The sequence below is a fragment of the Notothenia coriiceps genome, unplaced genomic scaffold (assembly GCF_000735185.1).
Source record: "Notothenia coriiceps isolate Sejong01 unplaced genomic scaffold, NC01 NC01_scaffold00007567, whole genome shotgun sequence".
In the NCBI taxonomy this organism is placed as follows: Eukaryota; Metazoa; Chordata; class Actinopteri; order Perciformes; family Nototheniidae; genus Notothenia; species Notothenia coriiceps.
Window position 1 is genome coordinate 1 of NW_011340268.1, and position 18,475 is coordinate 18,475.

The 18,475-nt window shown below is 45.7% G+C and overlaps 1 protein-coding gene across 1 annotated transcript; it reads left to right on the top strand.

The window, feature by feature from the left end:
- Positions 1–699: 699 nt before the first annotated feature.
- Positions 700–18,032, top strand: LOC104944135 (collagen alpha-1(I) chain-like). The gene is made up of 47 exons (XM_010769611.1): positions 700–771; positions 1,049–1,075; positions 2,460–2,525; positions 4,099–4,167; positions 4,323–4,367; positions 5,173–5,226; positions 5,313–5,366; positions 5,540–5,593; positions 5,688–5,741; positions 5,827–5,880; positions 6,524–6,568; positions 6,671–6,724; positions 6,856–6,900; positions 7,077–7,130; positions 7,753–7,851; positions 7,952–7,996; positions 8,090–8,188; positions 8,308–8,361; positions 8,449–8,556; positions 8,832–8,885; positions 8,981–9,079; positions 9,165–9,218; positions 9,306–9,404; positions 9,508–9,561; positions 9,653–9,706; positions 10,175–10,282; positions 10,373–10,417; positions 10,795–10,893; positions 10,984–11,091; positions 11,228–11,389; positions 11,730–11,783; positions 11,871–11,978; positions 12,068–12,121; positions 12,457–12,510; positions 12,600–12,761; positions 13,306–13,413; positions 13,796–13,903; positions 13,991–14,044; positions 14,603–14,710; positions 14,794–14,847; positions 14,936–15,043; positions 15,135–15,188; positions 15,281–15,388; positions 15,475–15,754; positions 15,850–16,040; positions 16,166–16,408; positions 16,606–18,032. The coding sequence occupies exons 3-47, from the start codon at positions 2,490–2,492 to the stop codon at positions 16,750–16,752; spliced, it is 3,954 nt and encodes a 1,317-aa protein (XP_010767913.1). The 5' UTR covers positions 700–771; positions 1,049–1,075; positions 2,460–2,489; the 3' UTR covers positions 16,753–18,032.
- The last annotated feature ends 443 nt before the right edge of the window (positions 18,033–18,475 follow it).

Genomic DNA, 18,475 nt, shown 5'->3' on the forward strand with positions numbered 1-18,475 from the left:
CTGCACCCACCTACATGCATCACTGCACCCACCTACATGCATCACTGCACCCACCTACATGCATCACTGCACCCACCTACATGCATCACTGCACCCACCTACATGCATCACTGCACCCACCTACATGCATCACTGCACCCACCTACATGCATCACTGCACCCACCTACATGCATCACTGCACCCACCTACATGCATCACTGCACCCACATCACTGCACCCACCTACATGCATCACTGCACCTCTTCTACACCTGTGCTAGTCTTTATTAACCCTATCACCATAGCTACATGTCACCTGTCCTAGTGTAGTATATCATAGAACTGCTCTAGGCCATTGCAACAGGTCCAGCTACATTAACCCTGACGCTGCATTTCCATGTCAACAAGATGTAAACAAATATAGATTGCTGTATGTATGTTGCTGTTATTGATGCATTCAGTGCTATTTCCATGACGTTGACCCCTCCTCAGGTACTCTGCAGGTTTAATGTCCCCTGCATTCACTTCTTATTCATTTTACATTTCTTATTAACAAAAAAGCAAATCCAAAACATTTCCCGTCTTTTTGAAACCCTTCACATTTGGCTGTAACGTGCTTAAATGCATGATTTGCTCTGCATTCACTCCGTCCGCCTGTTCTGATGGATTCAGGACGTATTTAAGGATTCATGTTTTCACCTCCACATCTGTTGTTCTGTAAGATGTCGCTTTCCATTTCTAACCCCTGTTATCCCCCGTCTCTCTGCAGGCTTCCAGGAGCCACAGGTCGAGGTAAATATTCATTTGATTTATTGTATAATCCATAATAATGATGATGGTCGACCTTATCTGTTCCATGTAGCTATTGATAGCAGTATTGATCATTGAGAGTTAGAACATTATATTTATTTAACTAAATGTAAAGATATTTGATCAGATCAGATAAAGTTATTTCATAGACTTTTATGTCTAACTAGTATCTTTTTTGGATCTGATCCCATACTCTATGAACCATGTGGGTCATTCTTCTCATTATGTGAACTTTTGTTTTTGTTTTGTTCTCTTATAGGGACCCAGAGGACCCAAGGGAGACAGGGTACGTCCAACACTCCTTTAGCATTCACTTTTTAATCTGTGGTGGTGCGTTCACTGTCTGAGTGGATTCCTGAGCGTTTGTGGTGGGGTTAGGGTTAGGGCAGCTGTGCTTAGAGAAACGTGTGGAAACAGGATCTTTCTGAAGAAGTAGGAAAGTAACAGCACTCAGATCACTCATGTCAACAGAAGCTAGTCCAGGTAGCATCAGATCTCACTAGCATCGTTTTCATAATGGGTTTTGCAAAGCGTGCATAAAGACACATGGAATCAGGCTCGAATACAACATTAAATGGCTCATATAGATCCTGAAATGTGTGTAAATTAGGGGCAGGACATGTGCTTCACTGAGAGCAGGGAGCAGGGAGGGAAGCATGCAGGGGGCAGGTTGAAACGTGCACACTGAGGAAGACGCAGGGTTGTTAGAAAATGTGAGTTTTGGGACTTTTCACACAGAAAAGCCCAATGATCTGTGATCATCATAATGCTACACACATTAAGGCAGGCTTATGGTTGCTTTTGCAGAGGTGAAGCCAATCTATTTATTTTATAATGTTTGCTATGAAAACACAACTTATTTACATTCTGACATAAAGGGGTTTCATTGAGACCACAAAGACATTTTATAATCTTCTAATAATAACTGAATATCATATTTATTATGAATATGTTCATATTATTTACTATGTTAAATTCCTTATGAACATTTATTTTCAGTTGTTGATCAAAAATAGAAGGTTTACCATAAAAAAGTAAATGGTGGTTCTTACCTAATTCCTGTCTGCTGAGGTCACATGACCACTAGTCCATTCCTGATTGGTCAGTCTCACAGGGCTTTGAACTGCCCCTCCTCCAGGTGTAATGCTGCTTCCATCACTACAGACACACCTGAGATATACAAGATTACACACCATGATGAATGAAGACTAAAAGCAGTCATGTGATCGGTTTGAACCAATCCAACAGTTTAGATTTTTAGATTTGATTTGATTTATTTTGAACGTGTAAAACAATAATACAAAAGATAATTATGATACAAACATAAGCAGTATCAAATTGATCAACACAAATATAATTGACTTACAAATGAAATATAAACAAATGATCTACCTCATTCCACATCTGAAAGTTAAGTTTACACTTATTGAATCCCACCCCTTCTCCCAAAAACTAAATGATGAACAGGTACGGGGACAGGTGAGATACATGCACAGACAGACAGACACAAAGCAAGGGTCGAGGTGGAAGGGAATCTTAAAAGGAAGCAAACATTTAAATGTGTTAACCAAACCAAACAAATCATAAGGATCTAAAGAAAGTGTGTTTTCAGTGGATTTAAAGAAGGTGATTGATTAGGATCCTGACCCCTTCCTCTTCTCCCCCTGCAGGGTTCCACTGGTAACTCTGGTAGAGATGGTATGGATGGCCAGCCCGGCCGCCCCGGCCTCGGAGGGGTAAGTTGCACATCTTATATTTGCAGTTCTGTATCTGACTCGTTGGGGTCCAGGAGAGCCTCCGTGGGGATGGGACTCATGTGAGAAGCTTCTGGGAGTTGTGGCGTCTGAAGAACGTCTTCCTCTGTGGGGGTCAGACAAACAAATGAAGAAAGCAAAGCCATAGAAGTATTGGTTAGTTTTGTCTCCACTACCCATAATCCCTATTGTAGTTTGGAGCATTCACACCTCAGGGCTTTGGTTTGACTTTCTTTGCTCATCAAAATGGACCAGTATCAACCCGTAAGAGGCTGTCAACACAGCTTCAGAGAGGACAGGAAGTGCAGAGAAACTGGATCCCACTTCAACAGATCAAACTCAAGCGTTTCATTGATCTCTACAAACCCATCTTTAGCCTCAGATAACTGTCTGCGTTTGGCTTTCAGACTGAGGTCAGACTGAGGTCAGACTGAGGTCAGACCTTCATTAGGGGCAAACAGAGATATAGAGTGATGCTCAAACTCGTACCACATCTATGCTAACATTCCCAAAGCTTCACAATCTAAGTTAGCATGCTAAGATCTGGTTAGTAAGCAACTTTTATACTAAGCTAACATTCCAATTGACCCTCATCATAATTAAGCTTACTAAACTAATATTCCCACTAATTGTGATTTGTAGCTTAGCATACTGAGCTAACAATTGCTGGCTAATGTTGGTTTATTATGTAGAATTGATCATTGACTCATATACTAATTCACTATGCTAAGCTAACAGGGCATACAGTATTACCCCAGTGTTATAAAGCATGCTAACAGAGAGACATTAACTAGCATGCTAACACATATTGCTAATAGTATCACTGTCTAATCCAGCAAGCTTCATTACAATAAGTTTATTATTGATTTCTTTCCTATTTCTGGTTGTGTGTGCAACATGCTATTATGACATACCATGCCAGTCAGATGTAGCATGCTTGTATAGAGCTAACCAATGACTCAAAGGCTTATTCGCCACCGAAGACTACCGTTTCACAATTGAATTAAGCATGCTCTGATTCACTTTGTTTCTGACTTCCATCCTAACCTACCACAAAATATAAACAACAGACTTCCATCGAACACGCTAAGCTAACAGAGCCGCTAAAGCCATCAGCTGCAATATCTCATATAAAGCTCTCCAGCATCTAAGGTCGAGCTTAAGAGAGATGGATTTATTCTTTATTCATCCCAGATTGGGAGGTTGTTTGGGATGCATTAGCAAGAGATAAGCTCAAAGGGTTTGGGTGATCCCGGATGAACTGAAATGATGGGATATCTCAGAACACAGGTGGAAACAGGAGACTGGTTTATATGTTCAGAAAGCAGCTTTCCCTTTTAGGATATCATTCAGACTTCATTTGGGATATTTCGGCTGGGATGCCCTAAAGTTCATTTAGTTAAATATTATACCCAGAGTGCATCCTTTATCAGATAAAGGTCCTGCACAACACAGAAAGTGCATTGTCTTCATGTCATTATAACCTAAGTATCATCCTGTGTGTCCCCTGAGAGCTGGATTGTAATATTTAAACCTCTTTTCCCTTTTTTTCCAGAACTTCTCTCCTCAGATGTCCGGAGGCTATGACGATAAATCACCTGGCATGTCTGTGCCCGGACCCATGGTAAGACACTCACCAAAACACACACACACACACACACACACACACACACACACACACACACACACACACACACACACACACACACACACACACACACACACACACTGTTAATCAGAGCGATGCAGTGTCTGATGTTGCCTCTGTTTGGTTGACAGGGACCCATGGGATCCCGTGGATCCCCCGGAGCTCCTGGATCTAGCGTAAGTACCCACTTCCTCTATTCAAAACCCAAAAAGCCTGATCTTTGATCATAGAGAAGTAGAGGGCACCGACAACAACTCAAACATCACCTTCCTCTCTTTGGTGCACTCTAAAGGAATTTGAAAATGCTGCAGAAAGTGTCTTGTGTGTTCAGACCGAATGCAATTCACAAGTGCATCCACGTGAAATGGAAAGACACCGGGGAATTCAAAACGGTCTGAACGCACGGAACTGAAAGCAAAACAATAAATAGGTGTTATTGTTTCAGCTTGGGCCAAAATGTGCCTTTGTTTCCTTCATTGTTCTCCATGTTCCTCACTAAAATAGGGACTTGTCAGACCCAGGAAGGATCCTTCAAACTTTGCAGCCAGTGTGTTAGCTTTGAGCTTCTGGGATTTACCAAAATAAATACGATATATTACAATAAATGTCTTGATCGAATCTGGACTTTGCAGCAGAATTCTGAATTTAGTTGGAGCCAGAACTCCATTTATTCAATTTTCTATTCAATTAGTTTTCCCGACAAAGTGGGCAGACCACATCAAACACCTTTCTGGGACAAATGAACCTTAAACGAAACCCAGCAAACGGATCTGAAACAAGCTCAAATTAAATTAAGAAAGTCAACACTTATTTAAAGTAAATTGGAATCTAAGCAGCTTGGATTTAGATTGGATTACATCAGATTCATTATTCCCAAATCTGAAAGAAGAATACAAAAATAAAATGTTCACCTTATGGTACTCCACATGTACAGTATTGGTGTTGTATTAATGGTGTTTATGCCCCCCCCCCCCCCTACAGGGACCTCAGGGATTCACCGGCCCCCCCGGTGAGTCTGGAGAGGCTGGATCTTCTGTAAGTATTGACATAATGGACATTGATATTTACCCACAATTCACCTTGAGAGTCTGTCCTCATTCTCAGTGTTTCTGTCTCTGCAGGGTGCCATGGGACCCCGTGGCCCCGCCGGACCCTCTGGCAAGAACGGAGAGGATGTAAGTCCTTCTGCTCATATTCATTGATCTCAGAGTAATGATGATGTACTCTTCAGGTAGCTGCACTTTAGCTAAGTCTGTTCCCAAATGCTTCAGTCAGGTTTTGAATGGCAGACCTTTACTTACCTGAATATCTTTACAATCTAGTGTTGCTAACTTTCTCCATCTCTTAGGGTGAGTCTGGCAAGCCCGGTCGCAACGGTGAGCGTGGACCATCCGGCCCACAGGTGAGTTACCATGCCAATGAACACATCTTATATTCTAATTGATGCAATGTTGAAGAACACTGTGATAATGAATGTGTCTTCTCCTTCCTCTCAGGGCGCTCGTGGATTCCCAGGAACTCCAGGTCTGCCCGGCATCAAGGGACACAGAGTGAGTCCAAGCTCCGGTTCAACAAGACACCACCATAGCATCTCCGCTAGCCGAGCGCTAACTTTAAACCTCTCTCTCTCTGCAGGGATTCAGCGGTCTGGATGGAGCCAAGGGAGACGGCGGACCCGCTGGACCCAAGGTGACTGCCTCTCTCTGAAACATGACAGTACTCTTAAACCCACATGCATCTGGGTATCTGTAAAGCCTAGCAACACACCGACTCTGTAATCAAACACCTGGTCAGTATTTATAGGCAGCCTTGGGTCAGAAAACATGGGATTCAACAAAGCCAGCACAAGCAGGCTTATAAGAGTATAATATACACACAGATCTCCACTCAACATGTTGAGCACTGCCTTTGCAAAGGTGCACCATACTTTTCTTGCAAGCCAATGAAAGCAAATGGGGCTTTTCCAAAGGGCTCGTAGAGAAAGTCATTACATGCATTGTTATGATTCTATATTAAGAGCATTAGTGTATTGTGCCCCCTTGGAGGGTGACACAGAGGGAGCTACAGAAGCTGAGGAAACCTTGATTGAGTCCCTTACATAAGGGGACCTTGTCCGGCTTCGCAAATACCCATAAGTTGCAAACTGCACTCACCCAGTTTGTTCTGCAGAGTTTCTGTAATAAATATGTGATTTTGAAGCCGAACTCAAGAACACTTGTCCTCCTTACGACTAGAACCAACTAGCATTAGCAGGAATGGAAGCAGCCATATGAGATTGGCATTGAGTAATGACGCCACACTCCTTCCTCACCTCACCTGTTTCTGTCTTTAGGGAGAGGCTGGATCTGCTGGTGAGAACGGTACCCCCGGAGCTATGGTGAGTAAAACAAACGCCCCCGATCCGACACACGGATGCTATCTTGGATTTCCCCTCCTTTCAGATTGACGCCATTTTAAAACTAACTTTTCTCTGTCACAGGGACCCCGTGGACTGCCCGGTGAGAGAGGTCGCAACGGTGCTTCTGGAGCTGCTGTGAGTACACACAAACACACACACACACACACACACACATACAATACTGCAATCATCATGAGTTGGTCATTGAACACATCATCGTTGGTCATTGAACACATCATCCAATTATCTGTGTCTGTGTGCTGCAGGGAGCTCGTGGTAACGACGGTGCCGCTGGTTCTGCTGGACCTAACGTAAGTATACTTGCTTTTCTTACTCTCAAAATGTTCTCAGCGGTTCTCCCGAAAGTACCGCTTCGATTGACCCTGGTTTAAAAACCCCAGGGGGATTCTCAGAGAGAGACTCAGATTTGGATCCAGATGCGCCTGCTGCCGTGACCTGAACCTGTGTGTGTTTTGTTTCCTCCCAGGGACCCACTGGCCCATCTGGACCTCCTGGATTCCCCGGTGGCCCTGGATCTAAGGTACAACAACAACACCCATTATGATCCAATCATCTCTAACGACCTCCATTCCTAATGTCTCATATTCAACATCCTCCTCAATCTTCCATGGCCTGTCAATCCCAAGTAACACCACACCATGCCATTTCTTCTTCTCTTCTCAAGAGAGGTAGAAGCAGTCATTAGATACTCATCTGACTCTGTCGTGCTTTCAAGCATTGATTTTTAAATATTTGATCGTTAGTTTGATTTTTAAACAGGGGTTGGATAGGATAGGGTTTAAACAAAGGGACAGAATATCAAACATTATGGATATTAAATATAGTTATTTTTTGTGTACGGTTGATGGCCAATATTATACAATACAATTCTTAATGTTGAATATTCCTAATTAAGATATGCACCCCGTGTTTGCTGGGTTACATTTCTTGCATAGCATCCGCAAAAGTTTGAATTAATTGTTCACAGATATTGTAAACCATTTAAAACACCCTCAGCTCATCATTTGAAACTCAGTTCAACCCCATACACCTGTCTTTGTGTCCTACCTGCATGTTCATCCCTCTGAGGGTCTTTACCCATGATGCATCCCAGCCTTCTGGCGTTGGTTCTGATGATCTGACGGTTGTTTGTCTACCCTCAGGGAGATGCTGGAGCTCAGGGAACTCGTGGAGCCGAAGGACCCGCTGGAGCCCGTGGTGAGGGCGGTAACCCCGGACCTGCTGGCCCCGCTGGACCTTCTGTAAGTACAAACAAAAACCTGCTTTAAAACAATGTCTTCATCATTTCTTCATCATCTTCCGGTCTAAATGTAACCCCTTCCCCTTCCTTTCGCCTCTCAGGGAAGCCCCGGTACTGATGGAGCTGCCGGAGCTAAAGGAAACCTTGTGAGTGTCCCTGTCTGAACATTCACTTCCTAAAGGTCTGGTTCCTTGCAGTCCAGCATGAAATTAACCAGTTGTGTGTGCTGCCCCCTGCAGGGTGCTGCTGGAGTTGCAGGAGCACCTGGTTTCCCCGGACCCCGTGGACCCCCTGGTGCCCAAGGTGCTGGTGGTGCCCCCGGAGCCAAGGGAAACACTGTGAGTGGAACCGATCATCTCAGTTATTGTTTATACATCACGTGCATATTTGAGTTACATTATTTTAGTTGATGCTGAATTTGTTTTTTTAATGTTTTGTTTCTGCTCGTGTCCCTCAGGGTGAGGCTGGAGCCCCAGGATCCAAGGGAGAGGCTGGAGCCAAGGGAGAGGCTGTAAGTTGAAGTTCACCACAGTCAGCATATTGATGTATACACACATATGTATGAATATGCATCTCAAACGCTGTGTGTGTTGTGCAGGGTATTGCTGGAGTTCTGGGAGCCCCAGGACCAGGAGGAGAGGAAGGCAAGAGAGGATCCAGAGGAGAGCCCGGTGTTGCAGGATCTCGTGGAGGCCCAGGAGAGAGAGTATGCATCTTATCTTACCTAATGTTCACTATACCATACTGTTTACTTTAATATTACTAATTATTAAGTGAGGGGAAGTCATAGCAGCGCCCCCTGCTGGTTGGAAATGACTCTAAAGAGAAGAAAGACTTGAATGCTAATGCAGGAACAAAGCATTCTAGATATTTAGAATACAAACAAAGCTGGACCGACACTGCAATATGCCTCACAGTGTTTTTGCAATGCTTATGCTATTTAGATTATCTTGCAGCTAACTGAGCCTTCCCTTTCTGCAGGGCGCCCCTGGCGGTCGTGGTTTCCCCGGATCTGATGGACCTGCTGGTGCCAAAGTGAGTAAAACACAAATGTTCTCCATTCTTGTATTTAATTGACAAACTGTTGATCTGTTTCTGATCGAACTATCCCTCCCTCCCTCCCATCGTAGGGCGCCAATGGTGAGCGCGGTGGCCCTGGAGCCATTGGAGCTAAGGGTTCCTCTGGTGAGTCTGGTCGTACTGGTGAGTCCGGTCTTCCTGGAGCTAAGGTGAGTTTCCTTTACAATCTATTGTCAGGAACATCAATAAAGTCCTTGCCCATGCCATGTTTTGACCCCTGACCTCTTCCTGTAGGGTATCACTGGTAGCCCCGGCAGCCCCGGACCCGATGGCAAGACTGGACCCGCTGTAAGTCCAGATTCACTATAACAACACAATCTCATCAACACACAGAGATGTTTTGTGCTAAAATTAAATTCATCTTTTTTATACCAGGGATCCACTGGACAAGATGGTCGCCCCGGACCCCCCGGCCCCGTTGGAGCTAGAGGTCAGCCCGGAGTTATGGGATTCCCCGGACCCAAGGGAGTCGCTGTGAGTCTCTTCACGTAGACCATATATTCCTGAATATTTTACTGAACTGAGAAACTGAAAAGTGGTCAACACACCCTGTAACATGTTCTACTTCTATGTGCAGGGTGAGGGTGGAAAGTCTGGCGAGAGAGGAGTGATGGGACCTACTGGCGCTCTTGTAAGTTGTCTAAACTGCACACTTTGAGTCCATCTTACTCTACTGTTTTCCTGTAATGCTGTGTCTGAAAGACTGCCATCTCTTTACCCAGGGTGCCCCAGGAAAGGACGGAGATCTTGGTGCTCCAGGACCATCTGGACCTGCTGTAAGTAAAACACTCACTACAAAAACACGAACAAATCTAGAGCACACGCCTCTATCGAGACTGGAGTGGTCCCATTTACTGAGTTGGAAAGTTCTTATTCTGACTTTGGTGGGTTTGTTAGCTTTAGGTCTAAATATGGAAACAAAATGGAAGCCGCACCAATATTGTTCTGTATGCTATTGCTCCGACTTCTGACAGCACATATAATGGAGCACAAATTCCCTATTCTTATTCCGATCCATTCCAAGATGTGACTTCCTTAGCGCATGCAACACATTTTCCACCAAGGTTCACGAAAATCCAAGCTGGAGTTTTTCCGTAATCCGGCTGCAAACATACAAACCAAGCCTGAAAACCTGTTTCTCAGAGGCAACCTCACAACCAAGAGTGAAAACAAATCATACTTTGCCCGACTTCTGGTCACTTCCTGTTGGCACTAACAGCCCTCCCCTTGTTGCTTATGTTCAGGGACCTTCTGGAGAGAGAGGAGAGCAGGGAGCTGGTGGAGCTGGTGGATTCCAGGGTCTTCCCGGACCCCAGGGTGCCATTGGTGAGAGTGGAAAGCCCGGAGAGCAGGTAATGACCCAAATATGACTGATTCAGATACCTGATCATATTGATACTGTCCAATAAATGAATGCATGAATTGCCTCTCTCTCTGCTTAGGGTCTGTCCGGTGAGGCTGGAGTATCTGGACCCGCTGGAAACAGAGTAAGTCACCAGTCATTTAGTAGAGGACCTTTGGAGATAAGTCTGATACGGGCTACAAACGGTTCCTACGTGCTTTTGCCATCATGCTAATAGTCTAAAGCTAGGTACCGGCACACATGCATGTAAACATAGTTCATATGTATGTATGACTCAAGTATGTATATATATTCATTTAATTCATTTCTTATTTTAAAGTTACTTAACTGTATATCATTTGAATTAGTCCATCTTATCCTATCTGATCTTATCTTCACTCCATACAGGGAATATCCTCCTCCTCATAGTTATGCAATCCAGCAAGATCGATCCAAATGTTTTCTTTGACCACTCTTGGAACTTAAAGTAACCCAATAATCTCCCCCTTCCCCTCCCCTCAGGGTGACAGAGGTTTCCCCGGAGAGCGTGGATCTCCTGGTGTAAATGGACCCGCTGGAGCCCGTGGATCCCCCGGATCTGGTGGAAACGATGGCGCTAAGGTAAACAACGTTAGCAATGACGGAACACTCTTGATGAAGTTCTGATTGAGTTCTTGTGTAACCCTTTGTCCCCTTCCTCCTCTTCCACAGGGAGATGCTGGAGCCCCAGGTAACTCCGGAGCTCAGGGTCCTCCAGGACTTCAGGGTATGCCCGGTGAGCGCGGTGCCGCTGGCCTTCCAGGACTGAAAGGAGGCAGAGTGAGTCTCCACAACCATATTCCTAGTAGTCATGATATTTCCAGTCGTACATGTGATGGGACATATATAACCATCCATAGCAGCAGTCCAGTATCCATGCATGAACCTCACACCCCCCTTTTCCACCCTCACCCAGGGAGACCAAGGAGGCAAGGGTGCTGATGGTGCTGGTGGAAAGGATGGCCCCCGTGGCTTGACTGGACCTATTGGACTTCCTGGACCCGGTGGATCCTCCGGAGATAAGGGAGACGCTGGAGCACCCGGACCCGGCGGACCTGCTGGATCTCGTGGAGGCCCTGTAAGTAACAAGTCCCATTGGCACCACTCTGTTAGAAGATAACGCTTCATCTATGTTGAGAACATCCTGGATGTCCTCTGAAAACATGAGAGCAACATGCTAACAAAGGTATCAACTGTAGCTGTGAACATGACAGGATGTGTAACTCCCTCTCTTGGATATCAGCATGTGAAGGACACTGTTCAGGAACTAGTTGATGCTCTGTATGTGATGACTACTTCCATTCTGGAGAGGATCACAGATACATGGATCCTGAGATTGAAGCCGGGAACCAGGGAGAGTTTCCTAACAATCTAGCTGCTTGAATCAGTGACTGACTCTTCTTCTTCTTCTTCTTCAGGGTGAGCGTGGAGAGTCTGGACCCCCCGGACCCGCTGGATTCGCTGGACCTCCTGTAAGTCATCTCTTCAAGAATATCTTCACACCAACTGTTCTCCTTTAGTTTGAAGTTTCATCATTTCTGACTTTTCTCCATCCACAGGGTGCTGACGGTCAGCCTGGTGGTAAGGGAGAGTCTGGAGATAACGGTGGAAAGGGAGATGCTGGTCCCCCCGGTGTTTCTGGACCCACTGGTGGCGCTGGACCTCAGGTTAGTAAACTCATCCCGTGACTCAGTGAACATAAGAAGCTGAGGCTAAATGCTGACATGTTTACTGACAAAACGTTGTGTCCTTTCAGGGTCCCAATGGAAACTCTGGCCCCAAGGGAGCCCGCGGAACCGCTGGACCCCCTGTAAGATTTATTTGACTCTTTCTTCTACTCATGAGCAGCTAGTGTAGAAATCAGACATCATGGTGCTTATACCCAAACAGAGCTGAGAGCGTAATCTGGAGACATTCCCAACATGTTCAGGCAGCTGTTTGCAAATTCATGTACTGTTTTGGATGTGAACAATATACACATTTCAGAACGAGCTTTCAAAAATGATCTTTCACTCTACTTTTCCAACTTATATCGCAATTGCAAAATAATCCTGCAGCTCTTTGCATCATGTAATGTGCACAGCAGTTTTTTGATTAAAATGTGCACTGATGTGATCCAGCTAACGGACCTCTGTGTGTCTGCAGGGTGCTACTGGATTCCCCGGTGCTGCAGGTAGAGTCGGAGCCCCCGGCCCCTCTGTAAGTCTTCCCCTTCATTGCATTATATATTATTCTCACTCTCTTATTGTACTGTAGCAATGCTAAATGTCCCCCCTTCTCCCTCACAGGGAAACTCTGGCCCTGCTGGAGCCCCCGGAGCCGGTGGCAAGGAAGGACCCAAAGGAAACCGTGGAGAGACCGGAATTGCAGGTCGCGCTGGTGAGATGGGAGCTGCTGGACCCCCAGGATCTGCCGGAGAGAAGGGTGGTCCCGGTGGTGAAGGATCCTCTGTAAGTTATATTCAAACTTTCATCCATCACTAAGCTAGTGCTGACTTTAAGCCTCTTTAGGGGGAGGCACTATCGATGAACAAGGTAAAGAATGACATGATAGACACCCTAGCTGAATAGTCAGAGGTTGCTAAAGAGGGGATTCAGGATATCTCTCTGAATCACTCCATAAATCAGAAACTACTGCCATTAAAAGGTCATTATTCTGCATGTGTTTTAGGAATAAAGTGTATAAATGAGTGTGTGAATGATGTAAACAGGTTTGGTGTGTGTCAGAGAGTAGGAGAGACCTTTAAAGGTATGGATGTTAAAATGCATCCATGTTGTACTCACAGGTGAACAGGGTAACAACTGTAAACCTTCCCACTTCAATCCAGACATTAAGACAGTTATTTGTTATATTACAAGTTATCTGGCAGGTTGTGTTCAATAATGCAAATCGATGAAATCTACAGACTCATTTGCATAAACTCCTGGATGTTGATGTGTTTCTTTCTGTTGCCTGATGTCTAACCACTGCCTCGCTCTCTGTCCCCCCCTGCAGGGAGCTCCTGGTACTTCTGGACCTCAAGGTATCGCTGGATCTCGTGGTATTGTTGGTCTGCCCGGACAGAGAGGAGAGAGAGGTTTCCCTGGCATGAACGGACCCTCTGTGAGTTCCTAAATTACTCTACAGAACCACAACCTGCACCATGCATCTGAACCAGCGCGCTAAAACTTCTTCAAATCAGAAAATATGACGAATCAAATATGACTCCAAATCCACTTCGAAAGGATGCAATGACCACAAACTATGATTTAGTCAGAACAAACTGTACACATGGGATTTTAAGGGAGTATACATTCACTTTATTAGTAACTTCCTGTCTTGCTGCCTTAAAAAATGCAGTAGTTGAATGGATTAAAGTGCATTTACTCAAGTTTTAAGGTATAGTTCAAATACCTCAATATTGATGAGACACACAGCCCAGGTGATATATCAGGAAAGTAACTGAGATGGTTTAAACTTGACTGACTGTGGCTGTCCTCTACAGGGAGAGCTTGGAAAGCCTGGACCTTCAGGACCCGGTGGAGAGCGTGGACCCTCAGGATCCATGGGCCCTGCTGGTCTGGCTGGAGCCTCTGGTGAGACCGGACGTGAGGTAAGAAGAAACACCTGTACCTGTACACCATGTTTCTGTCTGAATGTTGAACGGTTTCCTTACAAGTTGACATGCTTTGTGTTTTAGGGAAGCCCCGGTAATGAGGGATCTTCTGGCCGTGATGGACCTGCTGGACCCAAGGTGAGTTCAGAAGGCTTCAAGCCCCGAAGAGTGGACTGACCAATCTTAGATAGACTTGATTCCAGATGGTACAGTGACACATTAGAGTATCATTCAATAGGGGGATTGGGTTTGGATCCAGAGGGTGGCCAGTGCAAGTACACATTCGGACAAAGTACCAGTTCATCCTCATGGTTTCAGAGCATAGCACCAGACCCTAGGATGGCGTTTATGCAGAAGCTGGATTTTACTGTGTGTTTCCAGTCACTTTTCCAGCAGCAAACTGAGCATACTGAAAAGTCCTTTAGCAAACAGTATGCTACCATGATGCTAAGCTAAGCAGAGCGGTGGAAATAACAAAGTACATTTGCTCAAGTACTGTATTTAAGTACTACTTTGACATACATTCCTTGAGTACTACCACTTTATGCTACATACTTAGGGTTAACATAATGTTACATTAGGGAGGCAACTATTTTACTTTTTACTTTGCTACATTCATTTAACACTAACTAATAACTTTTTACTTATAAAACACATGATATGCTGGTGATGACACACATTTTCTTTGAATTTTAGGGAGAACGTGGAGAGGGAGGACCATCCGGAGCCTCCGGTGCCCCTGGACCATCTGGTGCCCCCGGACCCGTTGGACCCGCTGGAAAGAATGGAGACCGTGGAGAGTCTGTGAGTGACCGGAGTTTAGAGAATATATTGTGTTTCAGTGCAGCCTGCTGGCCTCTACATTAAACGGTTTCTCTGTGTTTCAGGGATCTGCTGGCCCTGCTGGTGCTTCTGGCTCTGCTGGACCTCGTGGCCCTGCTGTAAGTAACAACACTCACAACAATAACAAATGAACTGACAGCAGACAAGAGAAGGCAAAATTCATCATGCCCTTCTTCCCCCTCACAGGGACCCGCTGGACTCCGTGGAGACAAGGGAGAGTCCGGAGAGGCTGGAGAGAGAGGCCTGAAGGGACACCGTGGATTCACCGGCATGCAGGGACCCATCGGACCCTCTGTATGTCCCCTCAACTCTATATCCTCATCATCAACACAATCCATACTTGGACTTTGTTTTTCTTACTTATGTTTCTGTTCTTAATGCATAGGGATCCAATGGAGAGGCTGGACCCGCTGGTACTTCTGGACCCGCTGGACCTAGAGTGAGTAAACCAGATACACAAGCTTTAAACGAGCAGTTTCAAGTGTTTTCAGGGACTTTGACACTTAAGGTTTCTCTTTATTCTGTCTGCAGGGCCCATCTGGATCTGCTGGATCTTCTGGTAAGGATGGTATGAGTGGTCTGCCCGGACCCACCGGACCTCCTGGAGTCCGTGGTCGCTCTGGAGAGATGGGACCTTCCGTAAGTCCATCACTCTAACCATTGTACACAATCATGTGAAACAAAGCTTCTACCGGCATTGAAATAACCACCTCCTTCCTCTTTAGGGTCCTCCTGGACCTCCCGGACCTGCTGGAGCACCTGGTGCCCCCGGCGGCGGATTCGACCTCGGCTTCATCTCCCAGCCCCAGGAGAAGGCCCCCGATCCCTTCCGTATGTTCCGTGCTGATGACGCTAACGTTCTCCGCGATCGCGACCTGGAGGTGGACGGCACCCTGAAGAGCCTGAGCCAGCAGATCGAGCAGCTCCGCAGCCCCGACGGTAGCCGCAAGAACCCCGCCAGAACCTGCCGCGACCTCAAGATGTGCCACCCCGAATGGAAGAGCGGTCAGTATTCTAGAGAAACTGAACAAAATAGGATTGCAGAATCTGTATTGCAGGGTTTTTCTGACCCTTTCCCCTCTCAACTCCTTGCTCTGCAGGACAGTACTGGATCGACCCCGACCAGGGCTGCACTCAGGACGCCATCAAGGTCTACTGCAACATGGAGACCGGAGAGACCTGCGTATCCTCAACTCAGCCTGAGGTTGCCAAGAAGAACTGGTACACAAGCAAGAACATCAAGGAGAAGAAGCACGTCTTCTTCGGAGAGGCCATGACCGAGGGCTTCCAGGTAAACATGCTAGATCCAACCAGACCCCTTCCTTATGTCCTGCTCCAATCCCATCGCTACCTGCCTATTAGTTGGTCTTTCCTACTACCTCCATCTCACCTGTCCACTTCTTATCCCCCACACAGTTCGAGTACGGAAGCGAGGGCTCCATGCCACAGGACGTCAACATCCAGCTGACCTTCCTGCGTCTCATGTCCACTGAAGCATCCCAGAACATCACCTACCACTGCAAGAACAGCGTCGCCTACATGGACGCCTCCGCCGGAAACCTCAAGAAGGCCATGCTCCTCCAGGGCTCCAACGAGATCGAGATCAGAGCCGAGGGCAACAGCCGCTTCACCTACAGCGTCCTGGAAGACGGATGCACGGTGAGAAACTTTATTTCATGCTCTTGTACCAATTGCACCGGTATATCAGTGAAGTAGTGCATCAGAAGACATGCCTGCTAGCAGCTGCAGCTAGTGGATGTCTTTTGGCCAAAACATCAGGCCAGATGTAGAAATCCAGTGTGCAGAAACTGAATGTTGACCCTCCTAACTCCTGTTTCTTTCTTCTTCCCCTCCAGTCACACACCGGTACATGGGGCAAGACAGTCATCGACTACAAGACAACGAAAACATCTCGCCTTCCCATCATTGATATCGCTCCTATGGACGTTGGTGCTCCAGACCAAGAGTTCGGCATTGAAGTTGGACCCGTCTGTTTCTTGTAAAAAGAGAAATCTGGACTTGAAATTGTTGTTGTGTGTGTGTGTGTGTTTTATTTTTTCTAGCAGTCATCTCTCTCAACAAAAAAAAGCCCACCAAAACATTTCTCTATTGCCATTTTTCTGACAAATCTGACCCCTCGCTCCTGATTGGCCATTGCTCCGACGATGGTCCACTCTGCCTAAAACCTGCACTTCAACAAAGATGGCGGCGATGTGGCGGCGTTTGCATCGCTGCGTTTGGGACCACTACTTTTCTGACTCTTGTTTTTTTTTTGTTTTTTTTTACCATCACCAACACCACGGATCCCGTAGAGAAGACATTTTGTTTCACTGGCAACAAGAAAATAATATATGCTTCTGTAAAGTGTAAAATAAATTGACTTCCCCCTCTTCATGCATCCAAAGCCTCTCTGGAGTTTCCAGAAACACACAGACTTTTCACCGCACTGTGGCGAGAGGAAAGAAAGGACAGTCCAACAGACAGAACTCAATTGCATTGTACCACGTTTCAGGTGTTGATGAATAAACGGTGAAACTGACAGCCATGTTTGCCTCTGTTGTTCTGACACCTGCCCCACCCCCTCCTCTTCATCCTGGATTCTGTAGCTGTTGTGATTTGTTTGTTGTCCCAAAGTCACATTAAAACCACCAGCAGAGAAACATGGGTTAAACCTCTTTTATTTTGAAAGAACTCCTATGGCTACCTCAGATCTGCGATGAGCAGCAGCACAGGGCCCAGTGTTAGTGGAGCTAGATTTGGTGGGGGGACGGGGGGGGGGTTAGCAACACTTTAGCAGAAGCAGAAGTAGATCAAACTCAAGGTGCTATTCTTCCTTTGGGGGCCCCTGGTTGTCTGGTTTGTCCGCACTATTGTGTAGTGTCAGGCCTCTCCGGCGCGGGGGCCCTCTTGGTGCTAAGTTTTTATTGCTGGTGCCCAGAGAGAGACAAACTTCTTCTATCTCCAGAAACACTCAAACTCCAGCTCTGAGTTCCCAGTGGATCCACATCTTCTCACATTTTTTTTATTTTTTGAACCCCCTTCCTCTTCTTTTCTCCTCTCCACCCCCTGCATCTGTTGTTTGTTTTATTGTTTTCTTGTGCAAAAGTTGAATTTTTTTCAAAAAGAATTGGATTCAAACTGAGTGAGAGAAGGCAGACAGACACAACCATGGGGAAAAACACCACAAGGATCTGTACCTATTTTGTATATGTATAATAAATTGAGATGTTTTTAATTATTTTGAATGCTGAAATAAAGCATGTTAAGTGGTCTTACATGTGAATCCTGCCTAATTCCCTGACTCATTTTCTGCCCCCTTAGGACTTCAATTAAAGCAGATTTTACTTTAGTAACTCACTGAGGACACCAGTTTTGAGGACTCTTAAACAACAAATCCTTGATCTAGGAGCTGGATCAGGTCTTAGTGCTGGCTTTAGTGTTTGTGTTAAAAGGCTCATACTGGGTTAGGATATATCTGAAGTGATGCTTTTAATCTGAAAATCTCTAAAGCAACATTATCTCTAAGAGTGAACGCTCCTGACAGGTCAATATGCACAATGTGTGATAGAAAGGAAGTCATAGCCGTGGCCTACCTCCATGTTGTGATCAGATCATCCCTGAGCTGCAGATGTTTGATCCAGGAGAGTAAATCCACATTGGAAAGGTTTTAAAAATCCACGATCCATCGATAAACTAATATTCCTTCACTCATGATATTCCCAGTGT

Coding starts and splice junctions, on each gene's coding strand:
- LOC104944135 (XM_010769611.1), top strand. CDS start 2,490: ATGGATGGCCAGCCCGGCCGCCCCGGCCTCGGAGGG. Junction 11,979..12,067: donor CTGGTGGCGCTGGACCTCAG/GTTAGTAAACTC, acceptor GTGTCCTTTCAG/GGTCCCAATGGAAACTCTGG. Junction 14,848..14,935: donor CTGGACCTCGTGGCCCTGCT/GTAAGTAACAAC, acceptor TCCCCCTCACAG/GGACCCGCTGGACTCCGTGG.